Source organism: Manis javanica, chromosome 4, assembly GCF_040802235.1.
Source record: "Manis javanica isolate MJ-LG chromosome 4, MJ_LKY, whole genome shotgun sequence".
NCBI lineage: Eukaryota > Metazoa > Chordata > Mammalia > Pholidota > Manidae > Manis > Manis javanica.
Window position 1 is genome coordinate 25,317,533 of NC_133159.1, and position 23,908 is coordinate 25,341,440.

At 46.6% G+C, this 23,908-nt stretch overlaps 1 protein-coding gene across 5 annotated transcripts in view; it reads right to left on the reverse strand.

Annotated features, from left to right (window-relative positions):
* CSMD2 (CUB and Sushi multiple domains 2) overlaps positions 1-23,908 on the reverse strand; it is a 600,037-nt gene that overhangs the window by 175,366 nt on the left and 400,763 nt on the right. For all 5 annotated transcript variants that reach the window (XM_073233614.1, XM_073233613.1, XM_037010709.2 and 2 more), the window contains 7 exons: positions 21,351-21,489; positions 20,218-20,405; positions 19,288-19,476; positions 18,981-19,097; positions 10,740-10,955; positions 9,170-9,358; positions 3,460-3,629 (listed from right to left, as the gene is read on the reverse strand). In XM_073233614.1, coding sequence (XP_073089715.1) covers positions 3,460-3,629; positions 9,170-9,358; positions 10,740-10,955; positions 18,981-19,097; positions 19,288-19,476; positions 20,218-20,405; positions 21,351-21,489 — 1,208 coding nt within the window. The remainder of the gene's footprint in view (positions 1-3,459; positions 3,630-9,169; positions 9,359-10,739; positions 10,956-18,980; positions 19,098-19,287; positions 19,477-20,217; positions 20,406-21,350; positions 21,490-23,908) is intronic.

Genomic DNA, 23,908 nt, shown 5'->3' on the forward strand with positions numbered 1-23,908 from the left:
GTGCTGGGACCACATTTCTCTCTCTTTTTTTTTTTTGAGCTCTCTATATAGTGCAATAATAGCTTATTGCCTAAAAGTGTAACGTTCCTCTGTTTTTATGTACCTTTAGTCATTTACATTTAAACTGCATTTAAATCCTAATTCTAAGACCCCTTTTGTCTTGCTGATATCAGAGGCCAAAATCAAAGGAATCAGGATACAGCCAGGGACACTGGGGCCCAAATGACCTCAGCTGGAGTTGAGGAAAGCTGGACCGTACACAGCCTTCTTGGATGAAGGCTGTTGTCAACCCTGAAAAAACAGGCTGTTTTGAGATATACCTTAGAATATTCAGATTTTTGAAAGGAGTATGAGCAGTTCTGTGCATGTGACCTGCTGGACCCAGCAGAAGGGGCTGCTTGGTTGCTGGAGGTCACACGGAACACAGCTGGTACCCAAGCTTCCTTGCTAGGGAGGTCTGGATTCAGAGTAGCACCTAAGACATGGTCCCCAGGTGTGCACACGCAACTGCACTGTAGCCCTTATTCATTTCAGTCGGAACTGGTAGAGGGTACAGTTTACATGTGTCTCATTTGCTACCTGAACTGGAAGTTGTCTTTCCACACTATTGCATTTAAAGGTCCGTCCTGCCGGAGGTCAAAATTTTGGTGGGGGCCAAAATGAAGGGGATCAGGTAGTTCTGGGAGAGAAACCGGAGTATGAATAGAGGGGACGTTTAAGAAATTTTCAGTTACTAAAGGTAAGGAACAGATCAAAGGGTCATAAATGCAAGAAACAGTCATATCATGGGTCAGAAATACAATGCTTTATAGAAGGTTTGGAGAGTTGGCCTGATGCATGAAATATTGTATCTTGGGTTATAAACGACGTGTGGAGGAGGGGTCTCCTTTGTTGGTTCATGTGTGCAGTGGGGCTTCTTTGGAGGGCCAGGCAAGTCCTTAAGATTAGGAATATGCTAGTGTCCTGGCAGGTGGGCAAATTACACCAGGCTAAAGGCAAGGTTTCCTTGGACACGACCCTGGTGCTTTGGCCCCCCTGCACACACCCTTGTCAGGCAGCCCAGGACACCAGGTCTGAACAGCAGGGCTTCCACTGCTGACAGGGGTTGCAATTCTAAATCTTACTTGGGTAACTATAGCTGTGAGTTTCTTTTAGTTCTGAAACAGTTCTGTTTGTGTGCAGATTCTCTCCCAGGAGGGCAAGGGGCCTTGAGGACAAGAGTTAAAACAGAAAGGGGTTAAACAAAACCCTGTGATCTCCCTGGGTGCCTTCTCCCCTCCCCCAGTCCTTATTCTATAGAAGTTCTGGGGGAACAGGGTCTTGAGAATGGCCTTTCGGCCTGGTCAGAGTGACTGCCTGACCTTCTGAGGAGGACACCCAAGAGGCTTAGTCTCTTTGGAGGAAGAGGCTTTTTGGCAGGAAGGTCGTGCCCAGTATTAGAAGGCTGGGGGACAGGGCCAGCCAGGCAGGAGGCTGCATGAAATCTGAAGTCTAGGAAGGTCCCCTCAGAAACAGGGGAATTCATTCGTCTCTCCCTACAGCCCTGAAGGACTACCTGGGGTCCTGCGCCCTGCATGAGCCCTCCCCGACCTCTGACCTGGCTTTTATGCCCCATGTCCCCCTTTCTTATCATGAGTGCTTCCGAAGGTCTTTTCTCTGCTGCTTAAGCTGCTCATCTGAGCCTGAGGCAGAACTCGGACAGTGCAGTTGGGTGTGCACACCTGGGGACTGTGTCTTAGGTGCTACTCTGAATCTAGACCACCCTAGCAAGGAAGCTCAGGCAAAGCCATGCTCCACGGGACCTCCAGCAACTGAGGCACCCCTTCTGCTGGGCCTTGCAGGCCACATGCACAGAATTGAAAATGCACAGGCCACTGCTCATACTCCCTTCAAAATCTAAAAAATTTTAAGGTATGCCTCAAAAACACCTTTTTCGGCAGGGCTGAAAACAGCTTTCAGCGAGAAGGGGTCTGCATTTTGTCACTTCCACCTGCAGCACTGAAGTGGGAAGTCACCTGGCCCTGCTGCCCCTGGAGCCTCTCAGGCTCTGTTGTTTATGATGAACAAGCGGATGGAGGGAGGTGAGGTCAAGGGGGATTCCCGAGGATGCAGCCCTTGGAAATTACAAAGTCTGTCTATCTAACATCATCTTACAGGGAGATGTACACTGTTTTTCTGTGTATGGAGAACTCAGACATTGAGAAGTAGAGCTTAAGAAGCCAATGATAGGGCTCCAATCCCCACGGGGCCACTTTGCACATTCTGTTCTATTTCAGGCATATCCGGTCCCTACTGGTCATCTCATGGGTACATGCTCGCAGGTTCAAGGATACCTAAGTAAGACCGAGCAATGCCATTCAAACGTACACAAGATGCGTGCAACCCCCCCGCCCCCCACCGGGTGGGTTGAGAGCATCACCTCTGCATAAAAAGCATTCATCATATCTAGAGAGTCCTAAGGAATGGGAATTACTTAATGGGTTTCCATTTGGATTTTCCAAAGTGACTTCTGATTATTTCTAATGTTAAAACTTCTCTGGCTATGGGGATTAAAATGACTAAACCTATATTAGAATAAGCTAAAAAAGTTTCCTGACTAGGATGAAAATGGGCACACTCTGTGTGAAATTTTCCTCATAACCCATTTTAATAAGGCAGCTCTTTGATAAATTCCCCAGAGTCAACTCTTTGATTACACACGTTATTGGAGATACACATTTAATCACATACACCCAATAAAATATAAACCATCTGTATGCTCAGTGTCTTAACAATTCCCTCTTTATAATCCAACTCCTATTATGTCTGCTCTTACCCATGTCTAGAATTCTACTTTCTTTAACCATTGCCACACAGAGCCCATCACCAGGGCACACTGAAGCTACTGAAATAGCCTACTAGTCTTCTGAAACATATGCTCAAAACACAAAATGCATACACAAAAATTGTACTGAATCATGTATGCACAAACAAAGATCCCCCAAACCAAATAGGCACAGATGTACACACATCTGGAAGCATATGTTTAAAGCACATTTCTATATCCACAAACACATATGTACACACATGTACACATACATACACACATTCAATGAGCTCTTCATTATCCAGGTTGATGGTCAGCATCCAGAATGAAACTGATTCAGAAAACATGACCCAATGCCCACACTAATTGAATTTGTTATTATTATTATTATTATTATTATTATTCAGTCAACCCATGCTCTATCACATACGTATTTGAGAGCAGTCAGCTCCTAAGTAAATTCTAAAGCCACCTTCTTAGACATTCGCATACCTTTCTTTTAGGTTGTCATTTCCTCCCAGATAAGTGAGAACCTTAGCTTGGGACTAAAGAGGGAAGAAGAAAGTCTGGGTCGTTCCCAGAGATAAATGAGTGAATGCTGAGCACACTTTTGCATAGTGCCACTTACAGACTCTATGAAATCTATGCTTTACCTTGAGGACATCTCCTGCAGACAGCTCAAATGTCTTGGCTTTAAGCTGAATTCCCTTCCCCGGCTGGGTCTGGATGGAGTAGATGCATTCATGGTGGTGGTTGTAGTTTGCAGGGAAGTTGGGGGACAGTAAGGTGCCCTGAGTGCCTGTGACTGAATTCCCACACTCAGCTGGAAAGAGAATCATAATAATCACAAATTAACCCCTATTGGCTACACCCAGAAAACAGCTCGCAGTGCTGGAGAATCTCAGAAAGATGACAAGTCGTCTCTCTATCTGCCCAGATGCCTGCTTATGTGTCCATTTGTCCGCCTGTCTATGGGACTGCTTATCAAGTTTTTAAAAATGCCTGCCCACCTGTAGTTCTTCCTGGTTTATTTCCCTTGTTCTGTTTGTCTCTCTCTCCTCTGCAGAAATAGAAACTAACCCACCAGGCACCTTTTACACTACAGAGTTAGAAGCAGCCCCTCCCGAAACCTGTTCACACAGTATCATAGCAACAGAAATGACCGAGGAGGATGTCGGGGAGGATGCGGGTAGCCAAGGGAGGAGAGATGAAGCCTTTCAGCATCAGATAGAAACTAAGAGGGGACAAGATCGAATAATAATTGCTAGCATCTTCGGGGCTTTACAAGGATCGTTTCAGTCATTAGTCACAACAACCAATCCTGTAAGGTAGGCACAATTATCACCCCTGTTTTAAAGATAAAGAACCTGGTAGATCAAGTCTCTCAATTCATGAAGAGCAGGGGGTTGGAGAAAGTTTTAGCAGAGACCCACTGAAACCCTGTTTCATTCTACACCTAATGAATCACACCTTTCCCTCAAAATCCGTTTCTCCTCCTCCAGAATTAGACATCCTGCCCCATTGTTCCCATACCTTTATTTATAGCAGTTATCTCATTTTACTTTGTTAACATTCTCCGTCTTCCACTGCGGATCCTTTAGAGCTCGGCCATATTTCTTTACCTCCAACACCTGCTCAGTGCCTGTGCAAGGCAGGCTCAGCAGATGAAGGGGGAGGTAGCTCAGAGGCAGAGCATGCGCTGCAGAACCTTGCACTTGGCTTTCTAGGTCTTTAATAATTGTGAAGCCTCTCCCTTGCTCCCCTATATTGGAGCATCTACCATATTGTACCCTGATTGTTACCTGCCTGCACCCCCACCCCAAACTGAGTTTCTTGAGGGCTAGGGTCATGCTTAATTAATCTATGCATTTCCAAGGCCCAGCTTGCCTGTAAAATAAATATTTGCTAAATGAATGAATGAATGAATATGGATACCAACCTTAGAAGATGTACAGTCCTAAAAATAATTAGGTTCTGGAAGGATGTAAATATGGCAGGCCCATTATTTGTCTGGACATATGGGGAGTCTGGAAAATGTCTTGAATATCTGAGGTTGACTGTAGCAAGTCTGCTTTCTCCAAACCATGCCCCAGGGTCCCTATCGTAGACTTAGTCTTTGGTTGGAAGGACCCTGAGGTCAACCCATGGGCCACATATTTAAAGCGATTTGCCCTACGCCTGGAGTATACTAGGCCAGGGCAGTGTAGATGGAGCATGTGAAACAGGAGAACTCAGAGCTGAGTCTTTCATGGGCTTAGTTACACTCTTGTGTCCTCTTGTCCCCAAGGCTGTGCCCTAGAGCTGGAAGACAGAGACCATGTCCCACCACCAAGTCCTTACTTCTTCAATAGGCCCTGCTCCCTGGGCTTTTTCCAGTTCAGGACCAGCTTCAGTCTCCTAGGGTCTTATGTAAGCCATTACTATGGGCTGAATGCTGGTGGCCCCACCCCACATGCATATATTGAAGCTCTAATTCCCGAAGTGACGGTATTTGGAGATGGGGACTTTGGGAGGTAATTAGGTTTAGATGAGGTAATGAAGGTAGAGGGCTCATGGTGGAACTAGTGCTCTTTTTAACAGAAGAATTGACTAGAGCCCCCCCCACAACCTCCCTCTCTCTCTCTCTCTCTCTCTCTCTCTCTCTCTCTCTCTCTCTCTCTCTGTCTCTGCCAGATGAAGGTACAGCAAGAAGGCTGCCAGGTGTGATCCAGAAAGACCGCCTTCAACAGACACAGAGTCTGCCTGTACCCTGATCTGGGGCTTCCCAGTGGAACTGTGAGAAGTAAATGTTTATTGTTTAAGCCATCCAGTCTATGGTATTTTCTTATAGCAGTCTGATCTGACCAAGACACCCACCATTGGTCCTGGAGGAGAAATCTAGCCTTGTAGTACTTTAAACTCGGCGTGTTTGCAAAGTGTCCAAATATGCATAATGAAGATGCTGAGCTGGGGCATAAAGGGAGAGCGGTGGACAGCTGTGGATAGCTGCTGATAGTGTAGACAGATATGTTTCTAGAGTGTGTACTTTCTGGGTGCCCTCAGATGAGGGTAGGGGTTTTGGGGTGTTGCTGAAGGCTATGCACATTTAGTCATTTGTTACTCAGGCGCATCACTTGGGGAGCACTCTGGAGCAGCTCTCCATTATCTCTGTAGTTACACCCTATCACCCTTCAACTAGGGAGAGACATGGTGCATGATGGGCATGGACTTTGGAATCAGACAGACAGGTTATAGCAACACTCTGAACCTTAGTCTCTTCATCTAGATGGTAGCACCCTTATAAGACTATAGAGAGTAAATGCATGAGATGGATGATAAAATAAGAGAGTGGTTAGTGCATAGCTGGTCCTCAACAAATGTTATTCCTCCTTTCTTTCCCATCTGCCTTAGAGGAATCTATGTGCTTACCTGCTTTCATTCGGAGCCCTAGGCTGCCTGTGCTCAGGGACTGGCAGAAAGCCCAAGAATCTTCTTGAGAAGCATGTGTTAGCTGCCCAATGTTCACAGCATCCTCACCTTTTCTGATGTCTCTTGCCCCTGCCTAGTTCCTAAAAGTTGGCTTCCTTTAAACATGGGCTTTGGCATATAATTGTACCCACTTCTGGGCCCCAACTTCCTGCACAATAGCTATGTGATCATTTCTGCCCAGCATGACCCTCTCCTCTTTCCTACATGCCTGACATCTTTTTGAAGAGGGAAAGAGGACTGATAGCTTCAGATGGGGCCAGTCCTTGGCCAATCCCAGGTCCTGACTCCTGCCAGGGCCTTTGTCTTGGGCACCAGGAAGGGTACTGGAGGGTAGTTGGACATGGCACTGCTTCTGGGAGAGTTTCCAAAGAAATAGGGGCTGTGAGCAGATGCACTGAAAAGCTAAACACAAGCATAAATGGAAACAAATAAATGTTCCAGAGAGACAGTCATATTCACAGGGAAGTGCTGCTTCTGAGTCAGGCAGCCTCTGTGGCTCCTGTTGTCCCTGTCAGAAGAAGTCTGATTAAGGGCAGTGGCTGTGTCTTATCCATCAGTCTGAGGCACCCAAGGCAGAGGGTTAGGGCTTCTCCCTCACAATAGGGCTCCCAAGGACAGAGCCATGTCTCCTGCTATAGACTGGGTGTTCTGAGGTTAGTGCTGTCCCTTCCACATCAAGTTCAGGGGCCCCTGAGGTCAGGGGCTGTGTCACCCCACTACACCATGAGTTAAAGCCCAGGGCTATTCATCTCTGTCTCAGCTGGGAATGTTCCTGGTGACACTGTGTGGGTTAAGTCATCCAATCTACAGCTACAGTGCAGGTGGCAACTGGGAGCATCCCCCTGGGGGTGCAGTCCCACGACACCCTCAGTCTGAGGCTCTGTTGCAGGGCTGGTGGTAATTAGAGGTGATTATAATTGCTCTGCATTATTAATAACATGAAAGAGAAGACAAATGTAGTAATGAAAATATTGTGAGGGTCATGAACAAACAATAATTGCAATAGTAAGTTAAATAATGAGTTTATATAATGAGGTCAGTGAGGCAAGAGTTTAGGAGTGTGTGCATCCATGGTCCTGGATAATCCCATTTAGGAAAAATTTCCCCAGAACCACTTAGCTGAGGACGTTTTCCCAGCCAGACAGGAAGTGAACCCTCTCCAGAGAGGTATGTACATGTCTGAATGAGTGCCTGATGGGTAGATAATCTGGGGGATGGTTACAGGAGAAAGGATAAACTTTGGAATTATGTAACTGGTCAAAAATGGAATTCTGCATCTATTTGTCTTAATGCTTCCCCTTAGAGAATGTGAAAGGTTATTAGTTATCAATAAATAGTAAACTGAGGATGATATATAGTAGCCCATTGGTTTATGTAAATTTTGCCATCTCATCTGGAATAAAGCCTGTGGGTTGTGCAAAGTTATCTCTGAAATAGTATCGAGGAAGCTGGGGCCGAGGGAGTTGGTGGCCTGCTTGAGATCTAACAGCTCGTGAGTGGCAGAGCAGTGAGCAGACCTCAGGCTCGTGTGACTGTGCAGCCTGAACCCAGGCCATTTTGCCAGCCTGGTTGCAACTGTTCTCTGCAGAGCTGCTGACCTCACGGGCCCTTAAGATGCAGGCCCCTGTTTCAGTCAAGGCTGTTTTACCAAAAGCTCTTTGGTATACTGAGGTTTTATACAATATTTCACATTAAGCATGAGTTCCATGGCTGACAGAGAACATGGTAAGTCCTCTGTTAACCCAGCCTGTGTTCCTTTCAGCCCCATATATGAGTATTGAGCAAGCAGAGCCATCAACCTTTTAAGTGGAGGACAGCCAGCAATTGTCCCCACAGCTGGGATATCCCCCTGCTTCTCCCCACCCTCTGGGCCTGGAGCCCTGAACAAGTATTTGGGCTCTGGCAAGGAGGTGGAGGGCTCAGAGGGTCCTCTTCCGGCTTGGACAGCTACTTGTCTAACCTCATCATCTGCTGTCCTTCCTGGCGCTTACTCCAGATTGGCCTCTGAGCTGTTGCTCAAACATTGAGCATCCTTGTGGCTTGGGATCCTGGTACTCTGTTGTTTTTCCTTCAGATATCTGATGATTAGCTCCTTGAATTCCTTCAGGTCTCTGCCAAAATGTCAACTCATCAGAGAAGCCTGTCCTGACCACTCCTGATAAAAGAGCATCCCTAACTACACTGAATCAGCTTTTCTCTATAACCCCCAACACTGCTTGATACACTACACATCTGTGTGTTCACAGACCATTCCCTCCCACCCCAGGACTGAACCCCAGGAGTGGAGAGACTTTCTCTATTCTCTTCACCTTTGCACCCCAGGTGCCTGGGAGTGTGCCTGACATGCAATGGGTGCTCTGTAAATGAGTCTGACTCTTGCTTCCCTCTCTCCTCCCCAGCTGAATGAAGTCTCGCCAGGGATTCTCAAAAAGCTAGTACCTCCCATGGGACTAGTAAAAGCATCCATCTACACCATCAAATTGGGACTCTCCATGGGCAAAGGTCATACTTCCTTCCTATAGGTCCACCCAGTTTCCCCCCAAGATTTCTCTACAAGAGGCATCTGTAAGCCATGGGAATGTGTGTTGGGGTGTGGGGGAAAGAGTATGGAAGTTAATTTCATTTGCACCTACTATGGACCCTGTTTGCAAAGGTCAGTTTAGTTCCAGAACAGCCCTTGAAGCAGGCACTGCCATCCCTATTTTACAAGTAAGGAGGCTGGAGCAGAAGGTTAGGCCACCCACCCAAGGTTCCATTGAGGTAAGTGAGTGCTAAGGCTGTCCTCAAACCCAGACCTGTTGGCTCCTTGGCCAAGGTGTTCCACTACCTCACACCAATTCACTAAAGTTTGGGTCCCCCATTAGTGAAGCAAAATGAAAGCACGTGACCACCTACCAACACACCTTGGCAGAGGCGAACTCCACAGGCGCCGTCTGCCCCCCAGGCACGTGATGCGGGCTGTGCCCTCCAGACGGTACCCGGGGAAGCAGGAGAAGGTCAAGGTGTCGCCTACACCAAACTGCAAGCCCTTCCGAATGCTGTAGGCTGGGACCTCAGGCTCCTCGCAGGGTTCCAAGTCATATTCTGGAAAGGCAACAGGAGAACTGGGGTCAGAGAGAGAAGATGGGGACACACAGGTAACAACCACAGGGATAAAGGGTCAGAGATGAAGACAGACAGAGGTACAGGTATGCACACACTGGCCCCCAGAAGCTGAAGAGGAGAGAAGAGAAAGTCTGGGAGGAGCAGGGGCAGAGGCAGACAGTGGGCAGTGAGGTGAGGGATGGGCCGAGCTGCGTGCCAGGTGCTCTGAACGTCTCACCACTCTGAGCAGTGGGAGGGGGCACAGTACTTCTGGAAACATGCTTCCGGGAATATTTATGAGGTTCCTCACAACCTGACCCTTCCCTCCTCTGTCCGTTCGTTTCCACGTTAACCCCAAGCCTCAGGCCTCTCCCTCTCCTGCCTCTTTCTCCCTAGGCACTGAACTGAATACATGCAACCAGCCTGGTTCTAGAGGGTCAGCTGAGGGTGACTTACACAGAGAAGAAACCAAATGCTTCACTAGAAGTTACATCTGGGTAATGCTGGCCTTTGAGGCAGATGCAAGCAGGAAGGGGTGCCATTTATGTGCCAGGGATATGCTATGGCATAGAAGTGACTATCTCTTTCTGTCCCCCAGGGCTCTGTGTCGTAAGGAGGAGGGTCTCTCTGAGATGGGATGAGGCACAGTAGCTGGGTATGTCCCACAGGCCAGGCCCGCCCAGGCAGAAGGCAGGGAGCTCCTGCTGGAGGGACAGCATGGGGCTGAGCTGGGCCGTATGCCATTTCCTAGAGGCCAGATACCTCTTGCCATCCCGGGAGTGGCATCTCTGCTCGTGGCTAAGGTGGGGGCCTCTGGGAAGCAACAGGACAAAAGCAGTTGGGAGGACTTGGCGCTAGAGGAGTGGAGGGTCCTCTTTTCTCCCTGAATGACAGATTAAAGAGCTTTCTTCCCAGAATTCCTAAATACAGAAAGAAATATCTATCACTACTGAATTTGCATTCATGAAGAAGCCCCCAAAGGAGACTCAAACACTCCAATATGTTGATTTCATACCCCTCTTCTTCTTCCTCGCTTTGAATTGCTGGGGCTGAAATAGTGGAAGTGAAATTGGGAGAAGTATCTAGAATTACCAGGGCAGAAAGGTACTTCCGTGAGGGCCTCAAGTTCAACCAGTTGGGTAGGTCATGTTCACAGTGAACCCTAAACACCGTCCGAGAAGGAGAGTCCTCAGTAAGCCTTCCTTCCAAACCCGCTAGTGGGCTGTGCACTCATGTGTCTCACCCAGCTGCCTTTTGCTGCAAGAGTGAGGCCATCCTCCCAGACACTGGAGAGGGGGTCAGTATCCAGCTGCTAGGAAGACCAGAGGCTGGGGGCAAAGGGAGAGACAGTCTCTGTGGTCTCTACCCCCAAGGGCTTTACCTGAGAAGGTAATGTTGAATCCTTCATAGGACATGGAGAAATCAGAAATGAAGCGGACCTGGGCGGTGAAGTTGCCATAGAGGCCAGCGCTGATGGGGGCTGGCAACCGCGAGCCGGTCAGCTGCCTCAGGGGCTGGGTGAAGCTGCCGTTCTCGGTGATAAGGAGGTAGTCGTGGCCACTCTCCAGATGGAAAGTGTGGAACGTGAAGAAGACACCTGCCAAGAGACCGGAAGGGTCAGGTGACTGCAGCGAGACGGCTGGAGCAGCCCAGGTACGAGATGGGGTGTGCACAAGCATTTCCAATTTGTAAACTTCTGTCAGTGTGTGGGAGTGTAAGCACACACTGTTAAATATATACGGACAGACCTGAATGGATTGGACCACACCACTGCCCACAGGTCCAGTCAGGAGAAGGACACCACTTCATGGTTGCCAAAATTTGGAAGGGGGATTTATGGCTAGGTTGGTGAGAATGCTTCACAGCCGTCCATTCAATCATTCATTCAACAAGTATTTGTGTATTTGATGAGTGCTTCCTGTGGGCTGGGACCCAGGGCCAGATAGGTGCAAGGGACAGACAGACATTGAACAAACAGTGGCAGTGTATACAGAGAGATGATGCTGTAATGGATGCAGACCAGAGGGTACTGGGGCAGGTGGGAAGTAGTCTGCAGCAGGAGGAGGGGAGTGGGGCCTCACTGAGTGCACATTTGATTTGAGTCTTTAAAGGATGCATAGGAATTAACCTGGTAAGAACAGAAAGGGTATCCCAGGCTGTAGAACAGCACATGTAAAGGGACAGAGCCGCTATGGATTCCAGAGCTCAGTGAGCCACACCGTGTGGCTGGACATACTCAGCAGGGAAGTCTGGAACAGAGACAGGGGCTAGGCTGGAACAGAGACGGAGCTAGGCTGCAACAGATGGGGTGGATATTTTTCTAGAATAATGAGAAGTCATCCTATCCAGAGTGAATCAGATTTCGGACTTAGCAAGTTACTGACGGCTGTGAGGAGAACAAAGTAGGGGAGAGGAGGCAGAGGGAACAGCTAGAATGATGGTGGTGGGCACCTGCTGGGAGAGACAGGATGGGGGCTGCAGAGGGGACAAAAGCAGGAAATAGGCATGGGACCTCTGGGAGGGAGAGCAGGCAGGAACAGAGGAAACAGATGCAGAGAAGGAATGAAAGTATGAAGGACAGTGGTGTCATTTGCTACCTGGGTAAAGCATCCAGCAGGAAGAGGGACAGGTGACAGGGGGTAATGGACTTGGCTTTGAACATCCTGTATTTTCTGCATCCAAGCAGAGAGAACTAGTGGGCAACTGGGCGTAGAGATTCAGAATCCTGCAGTAAGAGGTCATCTGGGAGTGGCTAGCAAACAGGCTTCAGATGAAGACACAGGCATGGACAAACGGCCAGAGCAGGGCAGGGTGAGAGTCAGAGAAGAGGCAGGATGGAAGCCTGGGAGGAGCAGAATATATTAGGGCCCAGGGGAAGGAGCAGTGGGCAGCTGGGTGGTGAGCAATCCCAGAGGGAGGGAAAGGGAGAAGGGGGAGGGGTTCAGAACATGAAATAAAAACAATAATACACATTAACATCTTGAGCACTAAATATTTGTGGTCACGGTCCTACATGTTTCAGTTGCTCTGTAGTCAGCCCCCATCAAGTGGAAAAGAAGACACGAAAACTCATCAGATCTTGCCAATATGACATGGGTATCATTATTCTCATTGCCATTTCACGCCTGAGGGAACTGAGGAGCCAAGAGATAGAGTCACTTGTCCAAGGCTGCGCGGCTAGTAGGTGACAGAGCTGGGATGTGAACTGAGGCAATATGACTCAGAGGGTACACAATAAACCACTACATGACATCACTTCCAAAGTGACATAAAGAGCAGGCAGTAAGAGTGGCCAGGTGGTTGGGGAGGCTCTGGTGTGGCCGATCATAACATTTAAGGCCGCTCTTGGCTTTGTCCAGATGGCAGGTGTGTGTGTGGGTGGGTGTATGTGTGAGTGCATGCCACCCATAAGTGAGTGTGCCCATGGGAATGCATGCCCCGGATGTGCTGGATAGGCACTGGGGTGCTGGACCCACTTGCTCTTCACAGCCTATGGACACAGCTGCATGGGCACTTCGGGCAGCTTGTAGAAACACAGAGCCACAGCCTCTCCTTCTGAATCAGAACCTGCATGCTAACAAGATCCCCAAGAGATCTGGAGACACATGAAAGTTTGAGAAATTCTTCTCTAGATAATTACTGACAGGTTTTGGATAAATGATGGCTGGATCAAGCTCTTAATGCTAAAGCATTTTAGATGTTTTCATGTTTTTGCTTCTCTGATAATAGAAGCTAGAGATCCTGAAGTATTTAGGGTTCTGTGGGTGGGGGTTTAGGGAAACAAAATCTGGTGACGTGGCAAGACTAGGGATACAGCTTGTAAATGCCCTGTGCCCAGGCAACGGAGCTGAATCTATTTACCTATTTGCCAAAAGAAACAGATCCTAAATGCCTACTAAGTGCCAGTCCTGTGCTAAGAAATACTTTCAGTGTAGTGGAGGAGACAGACACATTGATACTGAGAATTTTGGTGGGGGGTTGGGTACATGGAGGAAGAATGGGCTACTACGCCTGGAAGCCTGGAAAGACTTCTCAGCGGTCACAGTCCTTGACAAGGGGGTGTGAGCCTGCTCGGAGACTCCCAGGTGTGTGGGACCACATGTATCTGAAAGTCCCAACACACACCCACATGTGTAAATGAGGAAACAGTTCTCAGCCTACAGAGCTTGGGAAAGGCTCAGTGGCATTTCTTTCCTCCTTCCTGGCTGGAACACGGAGATGGGTGGAGAGCACGCCAGACACAGCAACAGGAAATGAAACAGATTAAGCACGACGCCTTGCACTCTGTCCTTCTAGCGTGCAAATATAGCTCCTCCAAAGGAGTAAACATTTGGCTGGGACTCTAAGGATGAGTAAACAACCGAGATGAAACCCTTGGGTTTCCCAGTTGTGCTGACTGCTGGGGCTATTTTGGCCATTGTGAGAAAATAAAGACATTGTCAAGGAAATAGAGAGGCCCCATCTTGGAGTCTGAATCCAGATGTGGTGTGACAGATGCACATGCAAATGAATACTTCACTGGAGCGAACCATGCAGAGTCATATGAAGGACATGGATACCAAAGGAAAGCAGAGACACAGGGCCGTTGGAAAGGCATGGGCTTTGGAGGGAGACAGATTGGGCTCAAAAGCCCATCTAGCTGCAGAAAGGTCCAGGTCAAAGTTGCTCAGCAGTAAGATGTGGGTGATGATACCTCCCTCACAAGTGACATTTAATCCTCAGAGTGAGGAACAATGGGGACAGCATATACAGAGCCCACAGTTCAGTGCCTGGCATGTAGTAGGTAGGTATTCAGTCTGCTCAGCTTATCTAATTCCCAGACAGCCTTATAGGTTAAAAGATGTCAGTTCTGGGGTCTTAGCAAGGGCACATTCTCTGGGCTCCTAAATTAGCTGTTCCCTTGGGCTGGGTATGTGGCAAGTTGAACAATTCTAAATTTCACAGAGTTGTAAGTTTCCCAGTAGTCCTTCTGCCTGTTAGGGAGCAATCAGAATAAGCAGGCTAACAGGTCTTTTAACCTGGGATATCCTTCCAAGCAGTGCTCTCTCAAGAAGGGTCTGGGTTCAGTTTAATTCAATCCTAAATATTTCTTGAGTTCCTCCTGTGCCAGGCATAGAGCCAGAACTAGGAAACTGCAGGAAGCAAGGCAGACAAGTCTCTCCAAGAGTTTAGAGTCTTTGGGGAGACAGATGATGAAGTTGCAAGTTCTGTACAGTGGGGTAAAGTCTGGATTAGGAAGATACAGGATCACATGGGAGCCCATGGAGGGCAGCCCAACCCAGACCCAGGGCTGGGGAGAAGGAATCAGGAAGGCTCATTAGAGGAAGTGAGTTTAGAAGGATGAAGGGCTGGCCATGCAAAGAGAATGGTGGAGACAGTGCCAGGACAGGACGTGTTCCAGATAGGAGAAAACTGTACTAATGTACAAAGCTCTAGAAGACAAAGAAATCCTGAGAGGCTTTAGGTACTGGAAGTTCAGTGTCGCTAGAACTTAAGTGTTTAGAGGACTTAGAAGGAAGCTGAGAAAGGTTAAGTGAGGCCTGCAGCGCCGTGCTGGCTCTTTTACAATTTGAGGCTCTGTGCTAAAGACAGAGCCTTTTGTTCTAAGGAAGAAGTGACCTGGTCATATACCAGTGATCTCCTGTGATTCTCTGTCTGGAACGTATTTCATTCTGGCTAACTCCTTTGCATCCCTGAAGTCTCAACTCCAGGACACAGGACACCCTTGGGCTGGTCTCCAGATGTTTCCCAATCCCTATCTGCTCTATCCCAGCACTGGCCATGGTAGTTTAAGCTATTTCTATCACCAAACTATAAACTTCTTGAAAGCAGGTAATACCAGAGGACTTCTTACACCAGTATTTTCCCAGCACCCAGATAAGCACAAGTATCAAATGAGCATTTGTTAAGTATTTGTTGAACTGTATTGACTTCTAGGCAAAGACACACATAGAAAGGGATGGAGAAACATATGCCCCTGTAATTAGACATCCTGACACAGAGAAAATTAAGACTCTAGGTGGCTGTTCCTCTAGGGATTATGAGGGGATGCCTTTCTTTTGCTCTCCTAGCTTCTGGCTCCTGCAGTGGTCCACTCCTGGCCAGGCTTGGTGGAAACAGCTCTGCAGGATGAACAAAGACACTGCCCCAATCCCTCCTTGACTCAGGAACAATATTGTGGGAAGAAGGGGACAATCCGAGCTTCACCCTGACTGCCTAGAGAGTCCTGTCTTGCCCAAAAAGTTCCATGCTATCCTAATCCTGGCTAGATCAGGTCTATTAAGGCCAAAAGCAAAAGTACTTAAGTATATGTGGTGGGGCTATAAATGACTTTTCTTTCAAATTTTATTTTTTTATTCAAATATTATACCTTACATGTAATATATGTTTATTGTTCACAATTAGAAAATAGTGAAAAGATAAAAATTAGAGACACTAATATTAACTTCTTGGTGGTATATTTTTCAGACTGTTTTCTATGCAGATATCCTTGTTTATTTTTATTTATTTATTTTTTTTAAGGTATCATTGATAAATAATCTTATGAAGGTTTCACATGAGCAACACTGTGGTTACCACATTCATCCATATTATCAAGTCCCCCCCACATACCCCATTGTAGTCACTGTCCATCAGCATAGTAAGATGCTATAGAATCACTACTTGTCTTCTCTGTGCTATACTGCCTTCCCCTTGACCCCCCTACATTATGTGTGTTGATCATAATACCCCTTAATCCCCATCTTCCTCCTTCCTCACCCCTTCCCTTTGGTAACCACTAGTCCCTTCTTGGGTTCTGTGAATCTGCTGCTGTTTTGTTCCTTCAGTTTTCCTTTGTTCTTACACTCCACAGATGAGGGAAATCATTTGGTACTTGTCTTTCTCCACCTGGCTTATTTCACTGAGCATAATACCTTCTAGCTCCATCCATGTTGTTGCAAATGGTAGGATTTCTTTTCTTCTTATGGCTGAATAGTATTCTATTGTGTATATGTACCACATCTTCTTTATCCATTCATCTACTGATGGACACTTAGGTTGCTTCAATGTCTTGGCTGTTGTAAATAGTGCTGCGATAAACATAGGGGTGCATATGTCTTTTTCAAACTGGGCTCCTGCATTCTTAGGGTAAATTCCTAGGAGTGGAATTCCTGGGTCAAATGGTATTTCTATTTTGCATTTTTTGAGAAACCTCCATACTGTTTTCCACAATGGTTGAACTAGTTTATATTCCCACCAGCAGTGTAGGAGGGTTCCCCTTTCTCCACATCCTCGACAGCATTTGTTGTTGTTTGTATTTTGGATGTTGGCCATCCTTACTGGTGTGAGGTGATATCTCATTGTGGTTTTAATTTGCATTTCTCTGATGATTAGCGATGTGGAGCATCTTTTCATGTACCTGTTGGCCATCTGAATTTTTTCTCTGGATTGTTTATTTTTTATAAACTGAATATATTCTTTAGGCAAACTTATTTTTTATTACCAATGTGTTGCAATTACCTTTGTAGGTCCTTAAATATTCTTTTATATTATTCTTTTTAGTAGCTTATAGTATTTCATTAGATGGCTGTACCTTGTGTTTATTTAACACTTCCTTATTGACAGACATTTGAATAGTTACTAATTTTTCAATTAATAAATACTTAGGAGACATCTTTATAGCTAAGTCTCAATGTACAATTTTACTTATTATCTTCAGATAAATTCCAAGAGGTGGAACTCCTAGGTCCAAAGGCACAAAAATTTTTAAGGCTTTTGATTCATGTCTCTGACTCACCTTCTGAAAAGTTTCGACAATTTCATACTATGTCAACATTAAAGAAGAATATTTATGTCTCTACACTGTTTCCCATACTCTTATGATTTTTCTTGTTGATAAGGGGAATGGCATTTTATTACTAGTTGAATTCACATTTCTTTTATTATTAGTGAGGGCCATGTCTTCCCACTTGCATTTCCTCTATTATGAAGCATTGATAGATTTGTTCATTTTACAAGCCTGTAGACCAGGCACTTTCTTAAAAGATTTTTAAGAGCAATTCATGCATCAGGTTGGTAATCATTTGTTGATTATATGTTGCAAATATTTTTGCCCATTTACTACCTGGATTTTTTTATTGCTCTTTTTTACATAAATGTATTCAAAGTTTTATTTAATCAAATCTAACAGTCTTTGCCTTTATGGATTCTGCTTTTAGTGTTACTTACTCTTTAAAGTACATCCTCACCTGAGGTTAGATTTTCATGTTCTTCTAGTACTAGAATTTCTATGGTGAAATATAAGAGGTATGATTTGGTTTTTTTCTTTTTTTACCCCAAATGTTAAATCCACTGTTTAAAAACCATTTATTAAATAATACATCCTCTCTTGAATGGATTGGAAATGACACTCTAATTATATACTACAGACTTTCTCTCTCTCTCTCTCACACACACACACACACACACACACACACACAGAGTGCACAAACACACACACACACACATGCACACACACACACACACACGAAGGAATCTATTTCTAGATCCTTATTCTACCCCACTGACTTGTATGCCCACTCTCATACTCATACTGCATTGTTAAAATTATTTTAGCCAATAACAGTATCTTAAAATCTGGAAGCGTTAATTACTCTTTCTTTTAATATTTTTTCTTGTTTTTTCTACATGTTATTCTTCTAGATCAGGGGTTCTTATTTAAGGGCATGCTTCAGAATTACTAGTGGAGAGTTCTAAAAACACAGATGTCTGGTTTCCACTTTCCGCATAGAAAATCAAAACCTCTAGGGTGCAGTCTGTGCATTATTGTATTTGCCAAGGTGCAGAGGGGTTAAAGAACCATTAGCTCCAGATGAACTTGAGAATAAGCTTCTGAGGGTAAAGGCCATATCTGCCTGGTCACTACTTATTCCCAGCTCCAGTGTCTGTCATGCAGGTGGCATTCAATCAATATTTGTTGAATGGAGAGAGCATGTTAACTAATGTTTATTTGTAACCAGCAGCCTTACTTTGAACTTGGACTTCCAAAGATTATTTATGTTAGGGAAGTTGAGGCAACAGTCCAGCCTGATGAGGAATATGAATACATGTCATTTGAGAAACAGCTGAGTTATACAAAAACAGGTTTGCTGTGTCCAATATCTCTATGGTGGGTGTGAGAAGAGGGACATGTATCCTATGTGTCTCCAGAACACAGTAGAAGGAAAAAAGTTTCAGGGATACCTAATAGGCTATTAGGAGGGATCAGATTTATAAAAAATGATAACAGGTGCCCACTTCTTGAATGGACTGGCCACTGCACACCACTGGAGGCTGTTTAGATAGAAGGTGTGTTTCCATCTTGTGGGGAGTGACTTAGAGAAGATTCCTGTGTTAAGTAGGACGTGAGAACTGGTAATCTCTAAGACGTCTATGGAGTGGAGATGTTAGACTGTTACAAAAAAAAAAATTACTGAATGAATCCTGTGATTCAAAGAGGTGGGATGGTCCTTGGAGTTTCCTTGTTGGTGAGAAAAATTCAGATTAAGCCATCTAGAGAGAGCCCCATGGAAGTCAGTTTGACCTGGGCAACTTGGGGCCGACCATGTCCCACGCCAGGACCTGTATGGGCCTAAACACTCACCCTTGCCATGCGATGTTTCGATAATCCAGGTACAGTTCAAATTGTTGGGGTAGAAGTCAGGGAACCCTGGTGACAAGATGGTCCCGCCGGAGCCCTGAATGAAGCCGCCGCAGAGCGCTGCAAGAGCGAAGAGGGCGGTAAGCACCCGAGCGGCCCGGGACCTCCCCCAGCCCCGGTCCTTCAGGAGTGTGTCCCCGTCTCCTCTCAGCCCCCAACCCCGACTGACAGGGGCAGTCAGCGACCCTTCCAGCTCCGGGTTTTTCTCGGAAAGGAGTCCACTCCTTTAGAGGAAGGCTCTGCGTCTTACCTTCACAGCTGGGCAGTGCCCGGCTCCACTGGAAGTTGGGCTCACACTCCAGGGGCTCCCCGTCACTCAGCGTGTAGCCCGAGTCGCAGCTGAAGCCCACCAGAGCGCCCACGTAGAAGTCGTTGCCGTGGCGCTGCCCATTTACGGGGATCCCTGGGTCCAGACAGTGGTCTGACTGCAGCGTTATAGCTGGAAAAGATCCCACAGCTGCAACAGACAGCTCCCTACCACCACAGCGGGAGCCCAGCTGCCTCACAAGGGGACAGGCAGAGGGCTCTGATTCACTGAGGGCTGATGCCATCACTTCTCACTCATCAGATGTGACTGTCACGCTGCTGAGGGCATTTGGAGGCCTATCTGTCACTGAAAATCAGTTGGCTCAATTGTTCGTTCATTGATTCATTTAATAAGCATAAGTCGAGTGTCTATGATGGCTCAGACTACGCTAAACTCAGCGATACAACATGAGAAAGTGACCCTGCCTTCATGGTACCCACAGCCGTACCTTCCTATAATGGTCTACAAAGAACCAAAGGGACACCAATCTCTCAATCAAGGCACAGGTGATGAACGCCGAAGGTGACAAGTGAAGGCGAAAATGAGCGGGAGACGCCATTGACTTCAGCCTCATCGCCTGTCAAACACTCGGTGCCCAGCATGGCGGCCCCTGAATCCTCTGCCCAGGAAGAGGTCTGCAGTAAGCACACGAGGACCTGGTGTCCCGGTCACCAGCTCCCGGTCTCCTAAAAGGGCACCTCTAAGTTCCTGGGAGCTCTGAGGGATGCTGAGAGCAAGGGGTGACTTGCTAACTTAGCCTAACTGAGAAAGCCATGGGGATGCGCCTCCATGGGGGCCTGCTCTGGAGCCCAGCCTGGGGGCGTCTCACCCAGCAGGGCCGACCCTGCTGTCTGCCTCCCTGCCAAGACTCACTCTCATAGCGGAGCTGGAAGCCAATGTCCGAGTGGCTCTTGTCGGTCGAGAAGAGGAGGTAGAGGTAGTTGCTGGTGCTGATGAGAAACTGAGGGACCTGGGTCCCATGGTAAACCCCAATCAAGGGCGCCGAGTATGTCCGTCCATCCCGCACTTCCAGAGTATCATAGTTGACCTCGGTTTTGAATCTGCCAAAGATGGGAATGCGGACTTCTTGAGAAACCTGTCTTATTAAATGGGCCCTGCCTGACCCAGGGCTTCAGGACAACCAGAGTTGGGCAGGCTGGGAGATTTTAATATAATTTGCACACACTCACTGGCGATGAGGAAGTACCTTCTCTACTGCATGTAGCCTGTCCTCCTCCTCCTTCCACAGTCGCATGCAGCTCTCTCAGGCCTCTCTGTAGCCGTGACCCATCTTCAGACCTAGAGGCTTAATAACTAGCCTCACAGGGTCCTGATTTCTAGGCCAGGAATCACTAAACTACAGACCAGTGCCAAATCTGGTCTATAGCCTGTTTTGTGTGGCCTAAGAGCTAAGAATGGTTTTTACATTTTAAAGGGGTATTTTTTATTTTAAAGCAAAGAATATGCAATAGATATTTGCAAGTGGCCTGCAAAACCTCAAAACATTTACTATCTGGCCCTTCCCAGAAAAGTTTGTGGACTACGATTCTAGGTTATGAATGCTTTGTTTATAAGTGTGTGCTTATATTTGGGTGATGATTTTCTCTACCTAATGAGCATAACCAGGGTGGGAGTTAAAAGTGGGGCATATGAGTGGGCTGGGTCAGAGGTGGAAGGCTGTCACCCCATATTTCAGGGCTATGCTCCTCAAATGCTAATGCCTGCTTCAGCATCTCATGGTGTCCATCTGCCCGCTGTCCCTCTTCCAGGGTGTGGGGAGAGAAGGGCTCTGACATCCCAAGTATTGTCCCAGCCTTCTCCTCCTCCTCCAGTCTGAGTCCCCTAAACAGCACAGACCCCACTACTGGGCAAGGCCAGTACGGTCTGTCCCCACCCAGAACCATTTGGTCCAGCGTTCTCTGAACTTGCTGGCATCTCAGCATCAGTGCTAACCCACACTCCCCCAAGCCCCCTCCCCCCTGCCCCGAGGCTGTGGTCATAACCACCTGTCGAAGGTGATTTTGATGGGGTAGCCTGGCTGGGCTTCAATCACCCAGGCACAGCTCAGGGCGTCCTTGTAGAAGCCAGGCCAGCCCGGAGACAGGATGGTGCCACTGGGCGAAGTCAGATGACCACCGCAGGGAGCTGGGGAGACAGAAGGGAGAGAAGTAGCTCCTGGGGGGGACAAATGAATGAACAATGAACCTCTCTATCAAATGTGTCCACCAACAAGTATTGTTTTTGTTTTTAGAGAAAATTATATAAACTATGAACACTGAAAGTTCTGTCTGTTGGGACCTTTATGAATATGTCCAGCTTTATCATCTGGAGTTTTATTAAGACCAGAGGGGAGAAGTGAAAAGAATCCTTTCATCAAAGTCCTTTGCCATTCTAGAATATCTGAAGTACAGCGAATATTTGAGTCTCACTGGTTTTTCCTCTGCTCCTCACTGGTCAGGCCTGCTGCAGGGGCACAGACCGGGCCTGCCTCCTCACACCTGGCACCGGAGAATGGGCACAGCCCGAGCTCGCCTTGGGGGTACTGGCACGGCCTGGCCCACCATGAGCCCTGTGAGGGCAGGGACCATATGATGTCTTACACAACTTGGAATCCTCCGCATCCATCCAGGAAGTCAGCATGGTTTTCCCTCTGTGCCAACAATCATGATTATTGCTTGAGTGAATAAATGGGTGGATGGAAGGATGAATGAATGCAGTCCATGGCAGATGAGTCCATAAGACACTGGGTGGCCTGAATGTATCCCTGACCTCGCAAAGTTTGGTACCTCAGGCCCTAGGTCTCTGCCCATCCTTTCCGTCCCCCAGCTTCCCGTTGTCACCTGCACCTTTCCCATCACTCCTGCTTCCTCCTGCAGCCAGACCCTTGGCCCTGTGGGGGTCATTAGAGCTACAGCCAGTCCACCTCCTTCAGGGCACAAGGGTTTCATTGTCCACCTTTTTTGAAGTTATGCCAGGTCATGTGACTGTTTTGACCAACCAAACGTCAGCAAAAGTGATACCTTTCACATCCATGCAGAAACTTTAAGAGCCAGTGCATAATTTGCAAAGTTTCCTGCCTGGTGATCATGGAAGCAAGTGTCAAGATGGAATCCACCAGCCTCGGGCTCTAAGTGACGCTGAAGAGCAGAGCTCCTGACAACCCACTAAACATGCAGCTTGAGTAGTCTGTGTGACACACACACTCCTGTTTTAAAGCCACTGAGAATTTGGGGTTGTTTGTCAATATAGGCTAACCTAGGGCCCCCTAATATACCTCCCTCCCCAAGATTGATAATGAGGATGTTGATAACAACCTCCCTGCCATTGTCAAGCATTCTTAGTACAAAGTTATATTAAAAGTTCAATTAACAAAAACAATCACAAAATAATAATCTTAGAAACTCACAACATGCCCTTTTTTGGTCATTAGGTAACAGCATCATTTAAATAACAGTCATAAGTGATAATAAGTATGACAATGTCTTAAGGAAATGCATCAACACACAGGTGAAATCAATCTGTGGATAGTGTAAGTTAACCAAATATTTACTTTTTAAATATTTACTGTGTTTCCCCAGAATGATGAAGGAGGTAATAGAAGAGTAGTGTCTGGACCTTGCTCACAAGTTGCTTTCAGCCTAATTGAGAAGTAAGATTTAAGTACTTTAAAATTAATTCCTATGGTACTGTATTTGACTGTAAACACAGTTAGTGTTGGGGTAACAGCAAAATCCCAGTGGATGGAGTCAGATGAAACTGATCAATGTGAACTAGACCTTGTAAGGGGCACAATGACTAGTCCAACTGACATGGACAGAGTTGAAAGAGGAGAAAGTTGAAGTAGGTTTAAATTGTTGCTGTTCTTTCTGTTTTAATGTTTTTCGTCAGAGAAAGGAAACAAAATGGCGACAACCAAAGGCAGGATTGGGGTCCCCCCTCTGGAGATTTCAGGCTAGGCTTTGTTGATACATATGCACCAAATGGCAGTAGATGAGCCGGGCAGGTGTGACTGTGGCCTCTGTCTTCCTGGAAAGTAAGCGAGCAGATCGCGGTCCAGCATCCAAAGAGGCTGGACCTGTGCCGACCTGGAGCCAAGAACAAGTCCCTATTTCTGGTATTTATTAAGAGGATCAGGCTTTGATAACACGTATGTCCATGGGAGATTCAAGAAAGTCATGAGATTACAGAAAATCATCCTTTTTTAGCTGAAATAGACATTGATGGTCACTTAGTCTTATCCTTTTTATAACAGTAAAAGTATGGGAAAACTAATATTTTTAGGAAGGAAAGCATCATAAGCTAGTAATAAATAAAGCTTCACTTAAAAAGAAAAGAAACTCATAATGATAACTTACAACGCTAACTGCTTTAATGTATTACCTCCTTCAAAGGCACACAACAATTATGAAGTAATTATCCCCATTTTACTAGAGGAGAAAACTAAGGCTACATAGGCTAACAAGCTAGATTGAGAGCTAATAAAGTTAGAGCTGAATTTTAACCTCAAGTCTGCTGTTTCCAAATTCCCCCTGTAGCTCATGACAGCACTACCCCATGCTGGCAG